This window comes from Amblyraja radiata, chromosome 25, assembly GCF_010909765.2.
Source record: "Amblyraja radiata isolate CabotCenter1 chromosome 25, sAmbRad1.1.pri, whole genome shotgun sequence".
Lineage (NCBI taxonomy): Eukaryota > Metazoa > Chordata > Chondrichthyes > Rajiformes > Rajidae > Amblyraja > Amblyraja radiata.
Window position 1 is genome coordinate 26,782,444 of NC_045980.1, and position 23,033 is coordinate 26,805,476.

Genomic DNA, 23,033 nt, shown 5'->3' on the forward strand with positions numbered 1-23,033 from the left:
AACCCTTCTTCAGACTGATAGGGGTGGGGGGGGGGAGAAGGAAGGAAAAAGGGAGGAGGAGGAGCCCGAGGGCGGGGGGATGGGAGGAGACAGCTCGAGGGTTTAGGAAGGGGAGGAGACAAGCAAGGGCTAGCAAAACTGGGAGAATTCAATGTTCATGCCATTGGGACGCAAACAACCCAGGCGGAATATGAGGTGCTGTTCCTCCAATTTCTGGTGTTGCTCACTCTGGCAATGGAGGAGACCCAGGACAGAGAGGTCGGATTGGGAATGGGAGGGGGAGTTGAAGTGCTGAGCCACCGGGAGTTCAGGTAGGTTATTGCGGACTGAGCGGAGATGTTAGGCGAAACGATCGCCCAACCTCCGCTTAGTCTCCCCGATGTAAATCAGCTGACATCTAGAGCAGCGGATGCAGTAGATGAGGTTGGTGTAGACTTGATGGGCCTAATGGCCTGAATTCTGTTCCAATTAGTCATGATCTTATGATTTTCGTCAAATGTGAGAGAATGCTTAGTCCTTCCAAAAGGCGCTATCACTGAAAATCTCTGGACAAGAAACATTTCACCTAACTGGTAAAAATAGATGCTTATTATGGAGTTTCCAGTGGTTCTGTGAGTCTCCTGCATCTCTTTGTGTCTCTTAAACTAAAGTGCATCCACCAATGAACTTATTGTCCCAGTGGCAGCACTCGTTCCTAATACTGTTGGCCCACTGGTAGATCTGTTCGATCGTAATGAATGAGTTTTAAGGATTGATGACTCTTTGGGGGGCATTGGCTGGTTGAGGTTATGGTACTTAACCTCTGGGAACTATCCCTGTGAAATAGCTTGTGCTGTGGATGAGATATCACAGCTGGTTTGGAAGTGAAGTGTAAACCAGCTTGAAGTCACTTAAATATTTGGAGCTTGTTCAAAGTGGAATAGCCAGTTCGTGTCTTTGTCAGGTGCAAAAGTTGGTTTGTTGTCTAGTTAAGGTGGAACGGCTATTTTCACAACTCATTAAGATGGAACAGCTAATTTGCCATCAAATTAGGGTGAAGCAGCCAGTTTGATGTTTGGTTAAGGTGGAAAGATGAATTTGGTACCTTTCTATGGAGGTGCGGCATACTTGAAGCCTCTAACATTGTGGCTCAGGCATTGGGGTGATTTTAGATTGGGATTGGACCATGGAATCAGCAGATTCCGCTACACAAGTAAAGATTGTTTTTTAAGAAGGAACTGCAGATGCTGGAAAATCGAAGGTACACAAAAATGCTGGAGAAACTCAGCAGGTGCAACAGCATCTATGGAGCGAAGGAGATAGGCAACGTTTCGGGCCGAAACCCTTCTTCAGACGAAGCAACGAAGACAAAGGCCGAATCAGCTAATTTAATATCATACTTGCATAACATCATTCTAAATATCGAAATACCATCAACCGACGGAATTAGAAGAGACTGGGAACAAGAACTAGCTATAAAAATTTCAAAAGAGAGCTGGGATAAACATTTACTATATGTGCATAAATGCTCGATTAACGTAAGACACACTCTAATTCAATTTAAAATCTTACATAGATTATATTACTCAAAAACCAAAATAAGCAAACTTTTTCCTAACGTCTCCCCTATTTGTGATAAATGTCTATCTCAAGAATCTACTATAGCGCACTCATTTGTTTTTTGTATAAAAATCCAAACATTTTGGACTGAAATTTTTGAAATCCTTACAAAATTATTTAAAATAAAATTGGTACACCTTTTCAAAGGAAAGTTTGTATTTTAAGGGTTATTTTTATACTGCTCCATTCAAAAGAAAGTTGAAAATGTGATATAAAAGGGACATTGACACGACCTTGGTAAGGGATCACTTGGGAATGGAAGAAAAGAGAAACAAAAGTGTGTAGGAATCTCCTCCACGTGCAAAATAGGGCAGGATAGGGACTATTCAACAACAACAATGATGCATTGTTCCCTCAACTGTGAAGGCAGTGAATTTGTTACCATTGGCTATGCAGCCTAAAACCATGAGGTAGAGAAGCCGTCGATGTTATGTTTGTTGCTCTCTACCCAGTGACTCTCTGACAGAAAGTCACAAGCCAGGTCGGGTTAAGGTTAGGATGAATGGTGTTGCCCCCTTTAATAAATGTCTGCCACTATTTAACATTGACCTCCACTCTTCAATAGCAAGCACTGAACAGTAAACTCCCCGTGGACTGGTACCCACAGTCAGGGCAAGGTTCCAGGGTAGGAAAGGTTTAGAGAACAAACAGGAGCGTGGTGGAAAAAAGTCCATATTAGGGATGGGGATAAAATGCTAGACTTGGCTGGGCCGATCTGATCCTAAAAAATGAACACAAAATGATGTCCTTAAGTCTAATTCATTGTTTCATGTTGGAGCTACAGTGGTGCTCAGGATAGCTCCAGTTACAGTGGCCTGTCTCCTTTGCCAAGTTCAACTTAGTTGATGGATTTTTGGATTGTGTTTTTATTTTTTCTATTCGCCTCAATTTCTTTCAGAGATATTTTGTTTGCCATGTATCCGGGCTACCTTTCCAATGCAAAGCTTGCCTGAAACAAGGCGGTGGTCTTACTCTGTGAGTGCAGCCTTTCATTAATTTTCAAACAAATGCATTTCGTTTCAGAGAAATATTTTGACACTTAGGGAGTGATTCCAGACACCTGGAGTCTCCCAGCTTCAAAAACAAGCCATCCATCTTTTGTATAATGCCATAAAACTGAATGTGTAGCTATCTGGTCAAACTAACAACAACTTAAACAGCACTGGAGACCACAAGCTCTGTCCCTAAGTGCATCATTAAGCCCCTTTCAGACTGAGGTCTCATTTAGGAATATGGAAATAGTGGTCATAATTTTCTACATGAGAGCGGGACTGTGTAGAATGAGAATATTGTCTGACATCTCCAGACATACCTTAGCCTTTCTGTTATTCAAACCCCCGTTATACCAAGGAATGTTGATTACTTCAGTGATCTCGTGGCCTGCTTCTCATTCTCCCCTTGTAATTTTGCTCACTCACAATTTCCGTGCCATATCCTAACACTTAAGGGCCTGTCCCACGAGCATGCGACTCCATGTGGCAAGCGCGACCTAACGTGGTCACTTGAGCCGTACGGCCTCACGGGGCCGGTCCCACTTAGATCGCCGGAGCCGTATGGCGTTGTGCGGAGCTGGTCCCGACATCGCGCGGGGCTCCAAAAAACTGACCGTGTTCAAAAATTCCACGCGGCAACGGCCTGCAGCCGCCTCGACGCTGTACGTCACGCACGAACTTCCCGTGGACTTCGCTCGAACTTCATGTCACTCACTCGACCTCCACGCGGCCCCTGCTTCTGGTTTTGTCTCGCTTGCCGCATGCAGTCGCATGCTCGTGGGACAGGCCCTTTAGGTCGCGCTTGCCGCATGGAGTCGCATGCTCGTGGGACAAGACTTTTACCGATCCCTCTTTGCTGTCACCCCTGAATTTGCTGATATGCATAGGTTCCAAGATTCTGCAACATGTTGGAAAAGTGAACTAGATCAGGGCAGGACTGGGGTGTAAGTCGATGATTGGTGGCTGGCGCAACATGGCATGTGTCTTAGCTACTTCTCTCCACGAATCTGTGAACATCCAGTTTTCATATTCTTGTCCAAGAATTTAAATTCCTCAAGACCTCTCCTCTCACAGCCTCCACTTCTCTGAGTGCCAATCCTCCGTGAGATTTACATGCTGCCAATTCCAGCTTCTTCAACATCATTAAGTTTTCACACTGCCTCTGACAGCTATTGATTCGACTACTTACTCTGTTTTACCTCTCCAACCCTTTCGGCTTCTCTTTTCCCTCCTCTAAAACTCTGCTGAAACCCCATCCCCTTGTCCAACCTGATGATGATCAATTCCAATGCACAATGCCTTCCTCTCTTGCTGGCGATTATCCTCGATTTCAGTCACTTCTCGCTGACTCACTGTGCTGAGATTCTTGTATACTTGAGTTAAATGGAATACAGATGGTGAGATCTGGTCAGCATTTCCATGGAGCGCGCTACAGAACATAATGGGGAGGCTTCTGCCTGAGGCAAGTCTATTTAGAGTGCTGACCAAGCAGCAGGGACATTGTTTAGCTGATGCAAGATTGGTGTGCCAGTTGTGAGATGAGAACCCAGGATGTGCAGAGGAAAGATGGACCTGACCGGAAATGCAAGCCTCAATAGGCGAATGCAGACTTGCGTGAGGCTAAGATTAGTCCAGCACTAACCAATCCTCACCAATCAACTAGATGTCTTTACGTGTAAGGTAAACCCTTCTAATGGGATATAATGGGGTGGTTGTTGTAGTATGTAAAACCATGGCTCTTCACACTCCCCAAACAAGGACTAAGGTATACTCAAAAGCGAAGTGAGAACAAATGTCTTCACCCCGAACATGGCGAGTCATTAGAAATCTCTGCCTGTGCGGTATGGAGGCTCAGTCATTGAATATGTTGCAGGCAGAGACTAAAAAATGGTTTGGTATTCGAGAAGTCAAGGGATATGGGACAAGTGAAGGAAAGTGACACTGGGGTAAAGCATCAGTCAGATGGTATTGACTAATGAAGTTGGTATGTGAGATTGAATGGGCTACTCCTTCTGTGACATTTATTCTTTGCTTTGATAGTGGGTTCACTCTCATGAAGGCCCATCTCACATGTGCGACAGTGACCATAAGTACACGTGCATCTGAGGTTGTTGGGGCGGCCATGTCATTCCGCTGGCCTTCTGTTCAAAACGAGGATGGACTGCATTAAACTTGTTGGGAAGTGATGTGTTATTGTCAACTATACTGCCCAAAATGCCATCGCATATCTTCGAACCATCACTCCCGAATGTACTTGAGTCTTACTCCTTGATGCAATCATTCCGGTTAAGAATCACACTTTCAGTGTTCTGTCCTGGTAGTGAATTTTGCATGTAAGCATAATTGCGATTGTAATTAATTTATTAGCCAAGTATGTAAACATACAAGGAACTTGATTAGCCAACAGTCATACAAAAAGGCAACAAGATACATAACCACATAAAAAATAAACATAGACTTAAACAGCCAACACAGCATGTGAGAATCCCCAGGGCCACAGCATAAGCAGAGACCCACAGCCATCAGTTCAATGTCCGGGCCACACACATGCTCCTTCACCGTGATGTGACCAGAGTTGTACCGACCGTTGTCACTCTCTCTGCAGTCCCTGTCCGCCTGAACAGTCAGAAAGCCGTCCACACTCGCACTAGACTCCGGGATGTCCTCATGGAGCCATGTCCCCGCAAAACACTGAGATCTCTGCACACACGGCACTCTCTCCAGGTCCTCACCAGTGCAGGCAGCACATCCATCTTGTTTTTATCGCCGACCTCGCATTCCCCACTGTGATGGAAGGCAAATAACTTGTCCTTTTCTCCTTTACTCTGTTTAAGTCTATGTTTATTTTTTATGTGGTTATGTATCTTGTTGCTTTTTTGCATGACTGTTGGCTAATCAAGTTCCTTGCATGTTTACATACTTGGCTAATCAAACAATCAAACCTTCCGCAGTCGGGACGATCAAAGCACTCGCAGTCGCTGATCAAAGCTCCCGCGATCAGGGCAGTCGAAGCTCCAGCAGTTGGAGCTCCCGCATTCGATCCCTAACGAAGAGACCGCCAGCTCCACGAAGTTGGCGCCGCAGTGTTGATGGCGATACGTTGAAAAAGTCGCATCTCCATTGAGGAAAGAGATAAAAAAAGGTTTCCCCCACCCCACATAATACAAAAACTAAAGGTTCACTAAAAACATGCAAGTCAACACAGACCAAAGCAGCAAAAGAAGATAAAGACAAGACAGGCTGTTGGCGAGGCTGCCATGAATGGCGCCAGCACTGGGGTAGTAAAACTTGATGCAGTTACAAAACTGGGCTGAAGGTTCAGGAATCATGAATCCTTTGACTGAAGATTAGAAAATCTCTCACTCCTACCCCAAAGGAATGGGCCCTGGATATTGAGCTTATGATTTCTAGCTACTGCTTCATTATTAATTATTGCATTGTTGTCAGTGTGTGAGTTGGCTACCATGTTTTCCTAGATTACAACATTGCTGACCCTTCAAACAATGTCTTTCACCTATGCAAAGAATTTTGAGAATAATGGGGTTTTGAATAATAATTCATAAATTTAAATATTTATTTCATGGCCTTCAATGAAGATGTGTACTTTTATGGTCCATTGAAATCTTCCAGTGAAAGCTGATGAAAGTTTTAATTTCGACCCTCCTCTCCCATTCTGTGGCAATATCTAATTGTAAACAGACAGATTTGTGGTGAAAGGGTTAACATTAACACACGTTTCCGCCATGGCGGCTTGGCGATTTTGATAAGCTGCTGCTGACTTGAGTTAATCTCACAGTGCAGGGCTGGGATGTTTGAATGGGTTAATCACCCGGCTGGATCGGACCTTACCGGGATGTACTGCAGCTGGAAAAGGTCAGGCTAAAGGGGAGGGGAGAGTTTGTGGAGATTCTCTTGCTCCACAATCAGTCGGTTTTCTGTTGAAACATTTCCTGCCACTGAGACTCGATTGTGATTGTTGGTAGTCATTTTTCTCCTGAGTTTTTTTTTTGATTAATGAGGGAGACTTAAAAATAAGTGCTGGGATACCACATTCCGTCACTGTGCCACATTTCAAAAGCTTTGGAGCACAGATTTTGAGGAAGTCTGTTTGGATGAAGTCTGTGGTTGTAACCCCACCCCCGCTCTAGATGAACGCATAAAACAGGAAATTCCAGGTCATTTTTTTCCCTTAGTCCAGCCTTTCCCTGGTACAGTTCATTTACAATTAGTGCAGGAGTGTTTCGGCGGAGTCTGCAGCTGGTGGGGGGGTGGGGGGTGGAGTGGGGGGAGGTCACCCTGCGGGCCAGTTGAAATCTGATCTCCGACATGGACACCATCATCATCCAGAAGCGATTGGTGGAGCGACTCCTCTCTCCCCGGAGTGGATCGGAAAGATGTCAGCGCACACGGTTGAAGGTACAGTGACACAGGGGGGCAGGGCACAGCGGCAGGACAGAAGGAAGGGGAAGGTGCTCACAATGTAGCTGAACTTGGCAGGAGAAAGGTGGGCTGGAGGGAGAGAAGGTGGGGTGGGGGGGGGGGGGGGTTCGGTGGAAAAGGCTTCACTGGTGCTCTCTGCCAAAACGACCCCAGTGACTCATCCAGTGGGAATGAAAACACTATTTATTCTATTTGATTGCAGCTACTCTGACAGTTCATGTCATCCGTTTATGATTCAAACTCATGCAGTGACATTGGAAGCTGTTACTATGAATCTCAGGCACCCTTAAATCAGTGACACCCTCTGTTACTGAAAACCACAGGCACCTTTAAGTTGGCAACACCGGGTGTTGTTGGTGAGAATCCCAAGTCCCTTAGTGACACTCGGTGTTGTTACTGAGATTACAGGTCCCCTTAAATCAGACACACTGGGTGTTATTATTGCGATCCAGGCTCCCTTAAATCAGTGACACTGGGTATTGTTACTGAGACCCCTGGTCCCCATAAATCAGTAACACTGGATATTGTTACTGGGATCCAGACTCCCTTACATCAGTGATACTACGTATTGTTACTGAGATCCCTGCTGCCCACAAATCAGTAGCACTGGGTATTGTTACTGAGATCCAGACTCATTTACATCAGTGATACTACGTATTGTTACTGAGATCCCTGCTGCCCACAAATCAGTGCCACTGGGTGTTGTTATTGAGAATCGCATGGTCCCTTAAGCCAGTGACACTGTTCTCACTGAGATTTCCTGGATCCCTTCATTCAGCGGCACAATCTTACTGAGAGATTGCTGGGACACCAGTCTGTGAACATTGATAATGTTGGGGGTTTGAAACAGATACTGTGAAACTAAAGGTTCCTTCACATTAAGACCATACAGTACAATGTTTCAGACACTCTACATACTTCCCCCTCCCAATAATTGTTCTACTCCTCCCATAAACTGATCTCTTTGTGTTCAACATGCAGTTTCACTGGTGAGAAACTGCAGATCCCTGCGAAAGGTTTGACATTCCTTTGCAGTTTATCTTTTGCTCTGCTTCTGCAGTTGAACATATGGGTGAGTGTAGAGTCAATAGTGTTCTGTGGTTAATTAGTGTTATCCTGTCTTCCTCTGGCCTTAGCTCAAAGCTCTGGGATTCTTTCATTTTATGTTTCTCGCACTCTGGCCACAGTTTCCTTAAGACACCCATTCTACAATTAGTTTAGCTGATGTCTCACAGCTCCAGCAACCCACTTCAAACCCGATCTCAGATGCTATCTATGTGGAGTTGTACATTGCCCCTGTAACCACCTGAACTTCCCTGTGGTTCTCTGGATTCCTCCCACATTCACAAACATGCGGGTTGGTAGGTCATAGTTTCAGAGTAGGGGTTGAGGAAAAGGGTAAGCATGGAGGGCAAATGAAAATGGACAAAAGAACGAGGAGTAAGGTTGTCGTGTTAGTTTAGAGATTCAGTGTAGAAACAGGCCCTTCGGCCCACCGGCAATCAACTGTACATTAGTTCTATCCTACACACTCAGGAAAATTTGCAGAAGCCAATTAACCCTACAAACCTGCACGTCTATGGAATGTGGGATGAAACCGGAAAAAAACCCACGCTGTCACAGAGAGAACGTACAAACTCCATACAGACAGTCAGGATTGAACCCAGGTCTCTGGCGCTATGAGGCAGCAACTATACCGCTTACCACTGTGCCGCTCCAAATATGTGATGGGGTTTCCTCTAATTAATGAGGAATTGACTGCACCATTCACGCAAGATGCCTTTTTTTGCCTTATGATTTATCCAGTCTTCAAACCTACTGCTCTACCCACCCAACCAACAAAGATTACGTATTAGACAGATTCCCAATGGAATAACTCGGGCACAGGAGTCGCCCAACAGACACTATGGCCAGGATTTTGTAGTCCCTGGTGTGCGCTGATGATTTGCTGATAATCTGCTCAATACAATGGCTCCATATCAATCCTCTCCATTGAAACCTCTGAGAGCAGCTGGTTGGGAATCCTTCCCCAAGGCAAAATATGTCACCCGGAAAAAATCCCGAAAACACTGCAATTTAATTTGCCATGAATTTTCTACTTTAGTATGTTCCTGTATAATGCATTGTTAAGATATCTCTTGGGCATGACATTAAACTGCAGGGGGATGCTATTATTCCTGTGGGTCAGTGCAGAAAATAGCAGCAGGTCCAAGAGATACCCACAAGGATCTTCCATCAAGTAGCATCAATACAATAAATGTTAATGTTTAACGGAGTTGGTGCAGTGTAAAATGGCAGAATAACCAAACAGAGCAACAAAATGGCCTACTTGATCACTGTGAGAGTTCCTCAAAGTAACCCCTGATATATGAGGTGTACTAGGACACTGTACTGTACATTCTCTTGCTCCCTATCTGAATTTGCACATGTTGGTTCCACTGTGCTCAACGTTTATCACTTACAGAAAGATGACCGGGGGAAGGAAGTTCTGGTGTTTCCTGGTTTAATTGATAATTGTATGCAATTCACTTATCTAACATTCCTACGTATTGCGCTGCTGGTTGATGCCTTGTCATTTCAACCAGTGGTTGAGTTGTGTTGCCCATCACTGGCGTTTGTATTGACTATATCCAGGACAGTACACTGCTGCATTGCATCCCTTAAACAATTAGATTTAACGCAATATTCTGCCTTGGAAAATATATCACTATTCCTTTCCTGTCTTTGGTTCTACATTTTGGAATTCCCTTCCCGACAACATCAGCAGAGAGTCTATTGCATTTTGAGAAGGTGCTTTTATGTAGTGGTGCTTTAAGGCAATAGATGTTAGCAATAAACAAGCTGCTGGACGATGTCAACGGGTCAGGCAGCATCCCCTCAAAATTACAGCATCTGCAGTCTCTTGTGCCTCCAATAAATGTTGGCTTTTGCTAGTAATTTTCTAGTGGGGTGGCACATTGCACAGTGGTAGAGTTGCTGCCTACCAGCACCATAGACTCAGGTTTGACCCTGACTACGGGTGCTGTCAGTATGGAGTTTGCATGTTCTCCCTGTGCCCGTGTGGGTTTTCTCTGGTTGCTCCGGTTTCCCCCCGTATTCTAAAGACATGCAGGTTTGTAGGTTAATTGGCTTCTGTAAATTGTCCCTCGTGTGTTGGGCAGAACTAGTGTGTGGGTGATCGCTGGTCGGCGTAGTCTCAGTGGACCAAAGCGCCTGTTTCCATGTTGTATCTCTGAACTAATTATCATAAAATAAAATTAACATAGGTACACAATCTATCCTGGGCCTCCATCCACCTCCATGTAGGTTCAGAAACAGATCCAGAATCAGATAATTTTATTGTTATATACAACAGGGTGCAATTAAATTCCTAGTTCACCTAAGCTCACAGGGTAAACAGTGCACACAATATTGATAGATGTGATAATAATTTCAATGATGAATGCAATACATGGTGCAGAGATGGTAATGCAACCTGAACTAACACAAAAAAAACTAAAGTGCAATAATGGAATAACCAAATTAGCTAAGAATAAGAGTACATGGTAGCATTTCCGGGAAGAGATTGTAGAAGAAGTCTGTTGCTGTTGATATCCATGCCAAGGTACATAAAACTGTCGACTATCTATACTTTAACTCCATTAATGAGGCTGGGGTTGTGTTCACACTCTTGCATCGTTCGATCAACGACTAACGCTTTCACCATGTTGCCATTCAGTATTAGCTTGTTCCTCTGACAACATGACATAACGTTCTCAATCTCTTTCCTGGGTTGAGTCTAATGATCCAACCGATGACAGTGGTAATGTAGGCAGACTTAAAGATTGAGGTCATGTTGTGCTTGTTCTCCGATAAGCAACCTTTTGAAAAACCATCGGTCTGATAAGTTATTTATTTTCCTCCACATAAATGCTAACTGACCTGCTGAGTCTTTCCAGCATTGTTTGTTTCCCTTCTCAGTTGCAAAGTTCTTACTTGTGACCACTCCACCTCTGGCTTCCAATATGCCCCCAATCCACCCATGGTCTATCTTGCACTCTTTAATTCTTTCCCTCCTGTCAACTAATCCCTTTTCCAACACAAAATCTTTGCTAACTCAAACATTACTCCCATCCCTGTTCTCTCTACTTCATCAATCCATTCTACTGCTAGAGCTCCAGGTGTTCTCAAAACCTTCCTGTGCCAAGCTCCCTCCAGCTGTCAGTCCTCCCCATGGTCAGAATCCTCTGTTTGTTGATCTCTTGACAATCAACCTATCTTAAGCTCTCCAATCCTGATTGGTTTCTGTAACCCCACACTCTTACCAGTTCCCCATTTTCTCTGTTCTCTAGTCTCTCTCCTAATGTTCTCTGCAACATCAATAATCTGCATGAACAATACTTTCTCCTCTCCAGGTTCTCTCTACTTTCCCAATTCCCTCTCTGTGCCCCAATTAGCAGGAGTTTTATATTCATTGTGTTTATGTCAACTAAACTGAATGAAGGAATGAAGGAAGATGCAAGGACATCTGCAATTCCCCTGAATAAGGGGATTAATAAATATTGATTATTATTATTATTATCATTATTTATTTATATTGTTGCAGGGTTGCTGCCATTATACTCTTTGCACATTTATTTTTGAGACATTGAGTTTAAAGTCAATTGTTTTCATGTTTTGAATTTAGATGAATTGCAGAGAGAGAGAACCTGCTGGGCAGGTACTCAGATTGGGTGTGGATGGTGTTGTATCAGCATTTGTCCTCCGGCCAAAGTTTTTAATCTGTTTTGTCGATAGAAACCTGTAGCCAAATCTCAATAATTGAGACTTATGCCCCTGTCCCACTTAGGAAACCTGAACGGAAACCTCTGGAGACCTTGCGCCCCACCCAAGGTTTCCGTGCGGTTCCCGGAAGTTCCCGGAGGTTTTTGTCAGTCTCCCTACCTGCTTCCACTACCTGCAACCTCCGGCAACCACCTGCAACCTCCGGGAACCGCACGGAAACCTTGGGTGGGGCGCAAAGTCTCCAGAGGTTTCGGTTCAGGTTTCCTAAGTGGGACAGGGGCATTAGATACATGGATTGGAAGCGATGCATTTGAAAGCAGAGAGGTTGCTGGTATGGATGGATGGGACAAGGGAATATCTGTGATGTGTTGGGTTCCTAATTCTAACGCTAATAGTTGCAATAATTTATGCTCATCTGCGGTTATGGCAGGGGTTTGCTAGGCAGAAAGGAGTGGTCTACAGTCTGTGGGCTATCATTGTGTGCTCCAGTCTCAAGTCAGCTACCTTGTGCTTAATGAGAATGTCAAGATTAGAGAAAGATTCTCTAATCTATTGCATCCAGGTTGTCAAAAACATGATGGTTTCAACTGGGATTTGCAGCGGCCGAATCCAAACTATGAGTACACCCGTCACAGATACTGCAGTTTTGTGAAACGGAGAGTGTTCTACTGGTGCAGTAAAAGACAACCTTGTGAGATATTGGTCGGGATACACTTTTGGCATTCTGTATCTGACTGGGAATGTTGACAACTGACACCAAAAAACTGCTCCATTTACGGACTGCTGTTTGCAGTTAAGTGCATTAATTCACCAGGAAGTAACCTATTACACCTAATACCAGGAAATATTTTGGGAGACACAAGAAGCTGTAAATACTAGAATCTTGAGCAAAACATCGAGTGCTGGTGGAACTTTGCAGCTCAGGCAGCATCTGGGGAGGGAATGGACAGGTGACATTTCGGGTTGCAACCCATCTTCAGAATATTTTGGAAGCTCCAGTTTACTGTCCATGAATTGCATGCATTTCTTGTACGTTTTTCCCGGTCCATCTTGTGTAATCTCCAATTATCACCTCTTTGGGATTTTCTAAAATGAGCAATTTATTTGTTTCAGGATGTGGAAAAAGAATATGTGGGATTCGCCACATTGCCCAACCAGGTCCATCGCAAATCAGTGAAGAAGGGCTTTGACTTCACGCTAATGGTAGCAGGTAAGAATACTTCCTGCTAACAATACTTGAAACCCATTGCTCAGAATCATAATGAGTAGTTCAAGCAGGTTAAGTAGCACCATGTAAAATGTGCTTAGTTGGATCTGCATATCTGTCTGTCGACCTGAGTGAGAGGATTAGAAACCCTGGAAGGTTGTTTGGACTTTTTCTTAGTTTTGGAGGTGTGATAAGTTAGGAAAAATATAAATTGTTGACGCTTGAGCTTTTGGAGCACTTGAAAGCTTGGTCTCGAGACCAATGGTGCTGGTCTATCTATATTTGTAGTGGAAATTTTTTGATTTCTGGGAGTGTTCATCTCCCATTCCCATCAGTCTACCCAGGTTCTCTCTCCCATCGTTCACCTTGTCCATCTCTTCCCCCTCCCCCACATTGGTCCATCTTGCCATTGTCCACACACCATCACCCCCCCAATCTGGTTCCACCTATTCCACCAGCTCCTGTTCCACCCCTCCCAACTATATACAGGCCATATTTCCTCTTCATCCCCAGAATTGATGCAGACATTGATATCCTGAAACATTGACATATCCCCTTTGCTTCCGCAGATGCTGCTTGACTATGAATTAACCCAGTAGTTTTGCTTAAGGTTCGAGTTAAGCTGCTGTCAATAGTTTCTCTGAACCGTTACCATTGCTGTCATTGGACTTTGTCTCTGGACTGTAATGCTACAATGCTGAGAACTATATTCTGCACTCTGTATCTTTCACTTCGCTCTATCGATTGTACTTGAGTGTGGCTTAATTGCATTTATGTGTTGTGTTTTCTGATTTGATTGGATAGCATGCAAAACAAAGCTATTCACTGTATCTCCGTACACGTGACAACACTAAACTTAAACTTAACCCTGCCAGTTTCTCGATACAACAGGATGCTACCTGACTTTACATGTTTCTATGTTTAGACTTTACTTTAGACTTTAGAATATAGCATGGAAACAAGCCCTTCCACGCCGATCAGATCACTCTGTACACTAGTACTGTCCTACACACTAGGAACAATTTACTATTTAATGAAACTAATTAACAATACAATACAATACAATACCTTTTATTATCATTTGAACCTCACATGAGGTTCAAACGAAATTTGGTTTCTGCAGCCATACAAAAAAAGAACCAAGACACACACCAACACAATTCAATTTACATAAACATCCATCACAGTGAGTCCTCCTCACTGTGATGGAAGGCAAAACTTAAACATATCTCTCCCCTGCACTCCCCTCTCCCCCCCATGTCAGAGTCAAAGACAGAGTCAAAGCCCCCGGCGGGCGGTGTTAAATGTCCCGCAGCCATTAAAGCCACGCCGGGCGTGCAAGGCCACGCACCGGGTCTCGGTGTTGGAGCCCCGGCGGGCTCTTGGTGTTGGAGCCCCGGCGGGCTCTTGGTGTTGGAGCCCCGGCGGGCGCTCACAAAGTCCCGTGGCCATTCCAAGCCGCGCGGGGCGGTGATGTAAGGCCCCGCTCCAGGTAATCTTCAACCCCGCAACTCGGGCGGGAGAAGTCGCCGTTGCGGAAGCCCCGAAAAGCGGTCTCCCACCAGGGACCCGCGGGCTCCCGGCATTACCGTCCACAGACCTGCGGTAGGAGCTTCCGAATCTCCGTGTGTCGGGTCACAGCAGCGCTCCACCACAGCTCCACCCGCTCCGGACTCGGCCAGCTCCGTGATGGTGAGTAAATCCGCAGCTCCGCGACTGGAGCCCCAGGTCATTCCTGTTGGAGGCCGCTCCACGTTGCAGCCCCAACGACAACGGAGACCCGACAAAGAAAAGGTCGGGTCTCCCGTGCAGGGGAAAGACCTTAAAGTTCCCCCACCCCACCCCACCCCCACACACATACCCCGACAAAAAAAACAATAAAAACTACATAGAACGAGACAGAAAACAATAAAAAGACAGACGGACTGCAGAGGCCGCTGCTGACAAGAGTCGCGCCGCCCACTTGATTAACCTACAAACCTGTACATTTTTATAATATTCCTCTACCCTGTTTAGAATATTACCTTCATGTCAGCAGTGCATTATTTAACTAAGGGACCTGACATTTATTAATTTAGTTTAGAAATGCAGCTTGGGAGCAGGCCCTTCGGCCCACTGAGTCTGTGCCGACCAACAATCTTTGCACACGAACATTATCCTACACACCCTAGGGACAATTTACAATTTTAGCAAACAAATTAGCCTACAAACCTGTATGTCTTTGGAGTGTGGCAGGAAACCAGAGATTCTGGAGAAAACCCATGTAGTCACAGGGAAAACATACCGTACAGAAAGCACCTGTAGCCAGGATTGAACGTGGGTCTCTGGTGCTGTAAGGCAGCAACTCCACTGTGCTGGCCTAAACCTGAACTGCTATGTATTTCCAGCATTTTCTCTTTTTTACCAGACCTGCAGTTTTTATAATGTTCTTCTACCCTGTAGAGAATATTACCTTCATGTAAGTAGTACATTATTTAACTAAAGGACCTGACACTGCTCTGCAGAAATTCATTTGCTAATTGTGTGATCCTCCTGCAAGTTAAACAATGCCGTGATTCGCCCCATTGCTCCTTGCTGTTGAATTCCTGTGGCTCCGATATGCACATTCATTTTTTTCATTCCAGCCCCAGGCACTTTGATTATGCCCTTATTTCCTCACTCTACCTGTCAAAGGGAATCATTTCCTAAGTCACCCAGTGAATGTAATCATTTAATTAAGAAGGTGGATGATGGGGAATGATGAGTTTTGCCGAGGAAGATTGGTGTGTGATTGGAATTAAACATTTGCTGTTGATAGGGCTCTTAAAGATAGCGGAATCAGGGGATATGGAGAGAAGGCAGAAATGGGATACTGATTGTGGATGATCAGCCATGATCACATTGAATGGTGGTGCTGGCTCGAAGGGCCGAATAGCCTACTCCTGCACCTATTGTCTATTGATAACACTTATTTAACAAAATTAATTCTCATTATTTAAAATAGTTGTTGCTTTCTCCCCAGGAGAGTCGGGGCTTGGGAAGTCTACTTTAGTCAAGAGCCTCTTCCTTACAGATCTTTACAAAGACAGGAAGCTTCTCAATGCTGAAGGTAAGTGCCGTGGGGTTTGGCAACAAATTTAATGTTCTTGGAGGGGTTGAACGTGATGGAAGTGGAGATAAATTATCCTTCTCTATTTTGACCTACCACTGCACAACCACATACCTTGCACCACAAGCCACCTTCACACTCACCCACCATTGACATTTTGCCTCCTCCATCACCCAACAGAAGTCAAGTGTCCAGCTGTCGGAAAATGTTGCCATTCAATTTGCAGGGAAAAGTCACAGTGGTCTAGCAGTTGCTGTTACTCCACAATGCTAAGGTTGCTAATATTATATACTTTTGGTCAACTGGTTTGTGGTCAGACTTAGTGGCATGCTGCCAATGGATGTTTTTCAAACAAAAGGGATTAATCTTTGTAATGAAATGTATAATGACATAAATAGATTAGTGCCATTGTTTTTTATCTAATACCTGAGTAAGAAACTCCATAATGATGTTGAGTCCTATCCTGAGAAACCTTTCTCCACTCAACGTGTTCTTACACTACTTGTGCCTCAGATCCTCATGAGAGAGGAACCAATCAAGAGGCTGAGTAATAGGAACAAAGACATTGTGAGATCAGACATCTTGTCCTTCTGCATGAGATTGAAACATACTGGGATTTAGTTAAAAGTGATGAATTGAGCAAGAAAAAGTAATGCGACTGCAATCACATCCACTTGTGAGCAGTGTGAAACTTGGTGCTTCTAATGCTGAGACATTGTTAGTTATTGCCTAAAAAAGCACCATTAAATGTCGGACTGGTCCTCGGCTTAAACTGAACCTCGATTCAGATTCGGACAAGCTAGATGCCGGAAAAATGTTCCCAATGTTGGGCGAGTCCAGAACCAGGGGCCACAGTCTTAGAATAAATGGGAGGTCATTTAAGACTGAGGTGAGAAAAAACTCTTTCACCCAGAGAGTTGTGAATTTATGGAATTCCCTGCCACAGAGGGCAGTGGAGGCCAAATCACTGGATGGATTTATGAAGGAGTTAGATAGAGCTCTAGGGGCTAGTGGAGTCAAGGGATATGGGGAGAAGGCAGGCACAGGTTATTGATAGGGGACGATCAGCCATGATCACATTGAATGGCGGTGCTGGCTCGAAGGGCCGAATGGCCTCCTCCTGCACCTAGTTTCTATGTTTCTATGATTCCATAAGGATATTTCTGCACTGCTAGGAATGTGAAGTTCTTTGCTCTGAAATAGTAACCCTTTCATGCATTGTATAGTAACCCCATACACTGCCTGCCAATCTGAAAAGGAATAGCAGATTAGTGCCATTGTTTTTTATCTAATACCTGAGTAAGAAACTCCATAATGATGTTGAGTCCTATCCTGAGAAACCTTTCTCCACTCAACGTGTTCTTACACTACTTGTGCCTCAGATCCTCATGAGAGAGGAACCAATCGAGAGGCTGAGTAATAGGAACAAAGTCACCTATTATTTTTCTCCAGAGATGCTGCCTGTTATTCCAGTTTTTTGTGCCTATCTTTGGTTTAAACCAGCATCTGCAGTTCATTCCTACACAATCTGATCGATACACTGTGATGTGTATTATTCTCAGCTAAATTGGATGAAAACTCTTGAAAACTGGTTAGGGGAAAGATAATTTTTTATTGATAATACAAAAGTGCATTATTGATGGGAGTCCTTGTGGTCACATAAATGCAATCAATGGCTGTCTGCACTTATGGGAACCCAGCAATGCTAACTAATCACAATGACAAAGATAGATGAGACTATTAAAATCAATATTGATCAAATATTTTTTTCTGATGACTTCTCTGATGGTGAGAGTGCAGTAATAAAAATAGAAAATACTGAAATTGGTCAGCTGATCATGTAGCAACTATGGAAGAGAAACATTTCAAGTGCAAGACCTTTCATGCAATTATTCCACAGATGCTGCAGGACTTGCTTAACATTTCTCTCATTTTCTGTTTTTCTTTCATATTTCTGGCCTCTGCAAGTTTTTCCATTCACAATAATAATTTTCAATGGTGTTAATGACGATCACAAACTAAACAGATATCTTTGATTCCTCAAAATTGGACAATGCATTAATCAGTCAGTGGATGAGCAGGATGATTGCAATATATTAGTTACATTTGCCCTCACATTTTCCTCATCTTTACTTCACAGAGAGGATCAATCAAACAGTGGAGATTTTAAAACACACAGTGGACATTGAAGAGAAAGGTGTTAAATTAAAGTTGACGATAGTTGATACGCCTGGATTTGGCGATGCAGTCAACAACATACAAAGGTGCGTTTTTGTGATGCAAATGGTGAATTCCTTACAAAAGCGACAGGCATGTGGAACTCTGTTTCCAAGGAACAGGATGATAGAAGGTTTCAAAACTCAGAATGGTGGATATTATTTTCCTCAAGCATGGATTTAAAGGGTAATATATCCAAGCTGGGTTAAGATAATTAATCTTCCAGGAACCATCTGAATAATATAGAAACATAGATACATAGAAAATAGGTGCAGGAGTAGGCAATTCGGTCCTTCGAGCCTGCACCGCCATTCAATATGATCATGGCTGATCATCCAACTCAGTATCCTGTACCTGCCTTCTCTCCATACCCCCTGATCCCTTTAGCCACAAGGGCCACTTCTCTCTTAAATATAGCCAATGAACTGGCCTCAACTATCTTCTGTGGCAGAGAATTCCACAGATTCACCACTCTCCGTGTAAAATTTTCTTTGCTCATCTCGGTCCTAAAAGACTTCCCCCTTATCCTTAAACTGTGGCCTCTTGTTCTGGACTTCCCCACATCGGGAACAATCTTCCTGCATCTAGCCTGCCCAACCCCTTAAGAATTTTGTAAGTTTCTATAAGATCCCCCCTCAATCTTCTAAATTATAGCGAGTACAAACCGAGTCTATCCAGTCTTTCTTCATATGAAAGTCCTGCCATCCCAGGAATCAGTCTGGTGAACCTTCTCTGTACTCCCTCTATGGCAAGAATATGCAAGGTGCAACCAGCTGAATAGCCCACATCTGAACATCTGTAAGTGAATATTACACAGTTGGATTCAGGTCATTTGTTCCAAAATGTTTGCATCAATGTTTAAGCTGTATCGCAGCATAAACCTTAATTCATCGTGCCTTATCTTTGTATCATATTGGCCTGGAGGTTTTTGGTCGTAACAATGGAAAATCACCAACAGTTGCCGACATTACTCTGAGGAACTGAGATCGCTGTTGAATGCGCAATTTAGGATGACAGTACCAGAGTACTTCCCTCAGAGTGTTTGAAGTCATGAACACTGGAGTCAAGGGAAGTGACTGAAACTGGTGTGATGGGAAGCTGTCTACAAACAAGAGCATCATGATTATGGGAAAGGTTAGAAAAATGGCATCAACCATGAATGGCAGAGCAGGTACAAGAGGCTGAGCTGCCTACTCCTGTTTCCCCTTCTTATAGGTCTTTAGGTCTAAACATAACCTAAAATGTTATGCAGTTGTTCCTTGATACCTGTGAGTATTGAATGCTTTACTAACCAGCATGGTATGCAGATGTATTAATGCTCTCTGTGGGCGCTAATGAATTTCTCTATCGTATTTGTTGTTCTTAACAATACTATAGTCTATATTTACCAGGCCTCTATATTAAAGTCAGTATTTCTACGAATATTGTCATGCAGTTGTACATCAATCAACCTATATTTAAATGTCCTTTCAGTATCAGAGCAGTGAACCGTGTTTGTTTTGTTTGCCCAGACCAAGTCAACACTTCAACCTGTGCCTTCCTAAACAAACCAAGAGGAAATCTCACTGACTCTATTCTGATTTGCTGACATTTGTGAGCCAACGTTCCTTTGAAAGAGATCTCTTTCATTTCTCTTCCTCTTTTTTTTGTGGCAGCTGGAAGCCTATAGCGGACTATATTGACCAACAATTCGAGCAGTATTTCCGTGATGAGAGTGGCCTAAATCGCAAGAACATTCAGGATAACCGTATCCACTGCTGCTTGTATTTTATCTCTCCCTATGGACACGGGTAAGAGGGAGTGTTGAGCGGGTGGGTACTGTTTATTTGTGAGTGCCTTCTGCTGCTCAACAAGTGAGACGAATTCTGCGGGGTTAATAAAGCTGTGGGTGGTGGAGAAGGGGTGAGAAGAGTGGTCGGAGACATTGATAAAGATTGAAGGTAGACAAAAATGCTGGAGAAACTCAGCAGGTGAGGCAGCATCTATGGAGCGAAGGAATAGGTGACGTTTCGGGTCGAGACCCTTCTTCAAACTGATGTGGGGGGGGGGGGGGGGGGGGTGGGGCGGGAAGAAGAAAGGAAGAGGCGGAGACAGTGAGCTGTGGGAGAGCTGGGGAAGGGAAGGAGGGAGAAAGCAAGGACTACCTGAAATTGGAGAAGTCATTGTTCATACCGCTGGGGTGTAAACTGCCCAAGAGAAATATGAGGTGCTGCTCCTCCAATTTACGGTGGGACTCATTCTGGCCATGGAAGAGACCCAGGGCAGAAAGGTCGGATTTGGAATGGGAGGGGGAGTTGAAGTGCTGGGCCACCGGGAGATCAGATTGGTAAATGCGAACCGAACGGAGGTGTTGGGCGAAGTGATCGCCAAGCCTGCGCTTGGTCTCACCGATGTAGAGCAGTTGACACATAGAGCAGCGAATGCAATTGATAGAGATTGAAGTAATCAGGAAGGAAATGACTTTCTGGAGTGTACTTGAGTTAGTTTCCCGCACTAAATGCGATCAAGGGGCAAGGCAAGTACAGTTCAATGATGCGTCATCAGCCACATTCACAGCCCAATCTGTTGATTGCGAGTGAAGGAGAGCCTCTCTTGAGAATAATGTCACCAGGGTTTTATTTAACTTTCTGTATTTGATTTCTTAGTCTCAGGTGAGTTTATGGTCTGCATTTTGCCTTGCAGAAGAGCTTGTCATTTGTTTTAGAGATGCTCCAGCTATCTGAAGGTATTTTAGGTTGTGTTGTGAGTTATGGACAGGCCGGTGTTCTGTAATTAATTTATTATGCTTTACCTTTGAGAGAGAATTGAAAGGGCTTGCATATTAGACTGTACTATGGTTGTTTTACAGTGGGTCCAGTCCTGGGCTAATTGTGTCTGATTGTTCTTTGAGACAATTGTGTAAGACATTGGCAGAGAAATCAGTGGTTCTTGCAGTCTCTTGTGGAAGAGACTGCACGAGAAGCTAAATCTGCTTTTCTTTACATCTTATTATGGGACTTGGAAGAATTGCTCCTTGTATCATTGGAGCCACTATCCACTTGCCGATGGCCCATGGTTAGCCTTTGAGATTAGATTTGTCTTTCACTGTGATTGTACTTTCTCTGGAGATGCTTGGTCTATGGAGGTGGGGAGGGATAGTCCGCCCACTGTGAGTGTAATTTATTCCATCTGCTTGGATATAGGCTGCGGCCACTGGACACGGAGTTTATGAAAGCGTTACATCAGAAAGTGAACATTGTACCAATAATTGCAAAAGCAGACGCGCTCACTCCCATCGAGGTGAAGAAACTCAAAGAGAGGGTGAGAAAAATCATTCATAATATAACAGTGCCTCAGAGATTAAAAAAACAGAACATAAAATTCAGCTGCCACAGGCAAAAAGCACATCCTCCATAATATTGGTGTTATTAATATCCCAGGAAGTATGGCACGTTGTCAACAACAAACTATGACATCAACAGCCCATATTGCTAGTCATTCACAAATATCATCTGGTTTGGAATTCCATTACAGCTGCAACATTGGCATTTAAAGACAATGTGGAAAATTGCCCAGATAACTAATATTAACAAAAAAAACAAAATGGATCCAATCTGGCTAATTATTGCCCAATCAGTCTTCTCTCAGGGATGCATCATCTGCAACAAGATATTCCCCTAACATTGTCAAGCGGTACAGACAATCTGGGCATTAAACCCAGCGCCTGGTCAACCTGGTCAGCGCTTACCAACATCCACACCTTTTCAGTCTTGCAGCCATTATTTTGCAATCTCAGGTCCTTTGATGATTCTCCAGCCATTGCCCCATCCTCACTGCTCAGTTCACCAGCTCTGCAACATTTTAAATCCATTTCATAGCTTGCACTTTTAGTTGCATTGATTGTGAAACAATGTGAAACACAGCACACTGTGGTATGTTGGTTCCTAAATCCAAACTCATTCCCACATTTGCTGCCAAGGCCTCCACCCATATAATCAGTAGGTCAGGCCACATCTGTGGGGAGCGAAATAGAGTTTGACATTAACTGTTTCTCTACCCGCAGATGTGGCCAAACCTGCTGTGTATTTCCAGCATTTTAAAACTTTTATTTCGGATTTCTAGCATTTCCAGTTTTTTTTTACATTCTCACACAACCACCCCACATATCATGCTGCAAAAGTCTGGAACTTTTATGTTTCTCCACCAATTTTCCTAGCTTCATCAATGTCTTCAGAGTCAACCTCCTTTATTGCTCCTTTGTTCGATTGTTGAATCTTTGACTACTAATCAATGTCTGTCATCCCTGAAGTTCATGGTCTTGTTTCACTATGTCATAATCATTGCTGTTCTTGTCAAATTGAATTTCTCAGCCTGGTTTATTAACTGGAACTCTACTCTGCTCTTCCTTGTTCCAATGTAGATAAGAGATGAAATTGAACAATACGGAATTAAAATATATCAATTTCCTGAATGTGACTCAGATGAAGATGACGAATTTAAAAAGCAAGATAAAGAACTAAAGGTAAATTGAAATTCAAGGAACGAGAGATTCAAGCAAAATGGTGGAAGTGGTGATTTTATTTTTTAGAAAGAATCAGACTTTGATACAGCAGCAACAGAAACTAGAGAAGGAAATGATATGACGAGGACAGCTTCAGTGAAGTAACTCCAACTCTGATGCACTTGTTTCACTATATAACACATCCTTGTTGCTATTCACTGGAGTTTTACTGTGTTCCTACCTGAT

The 23,033-nt window shown here is 43.7% G+C and overlaps 1 protein-coding gene across 4 annotated transcripts in view; it reads left to right on the forward strand.

Moving 5' to 3' along the window:
- The window catches only part of septin5 (septin 5), a 78,637-nt gene that overhangs the window by 44,742 nt on the left and 10,862 nt on the right, over positions 1-23,033 (forward strand). For 3 of the 4 annotated variants that reach the window (XM_033043566.1, XM_033043569.1, XM_033043570.1), the window contains 6 exons: positions 12,909-13,005; positions 16,004-16,090; positions 18,231-18,354; positions 19,963-20,097; positions 21,490-21,607; positions 22,707-22,808. In XM_033043566.1, coding sequence (XP_032899457.1) covers positions 12,909-13,005; positions 16,004-16,090; positions 18,231-18,354; positions 19,963-20,097; positions 21,490-21,607; positions 22,707-22,808 — 663 coding nt within the window. Of the gene's footprint in view, positions 1-6,849; positions 7,008-12,908; positions 13,006-16,003; positions 16,091-18,230; positions 18,355-19,962; positions 20,098-21,489; positions 21,608-22,706; positions 22,809-23,033 lie in introns of those variants that run through there. The other variant, XM_033043567.1, reaches the window with a different exon arrangement.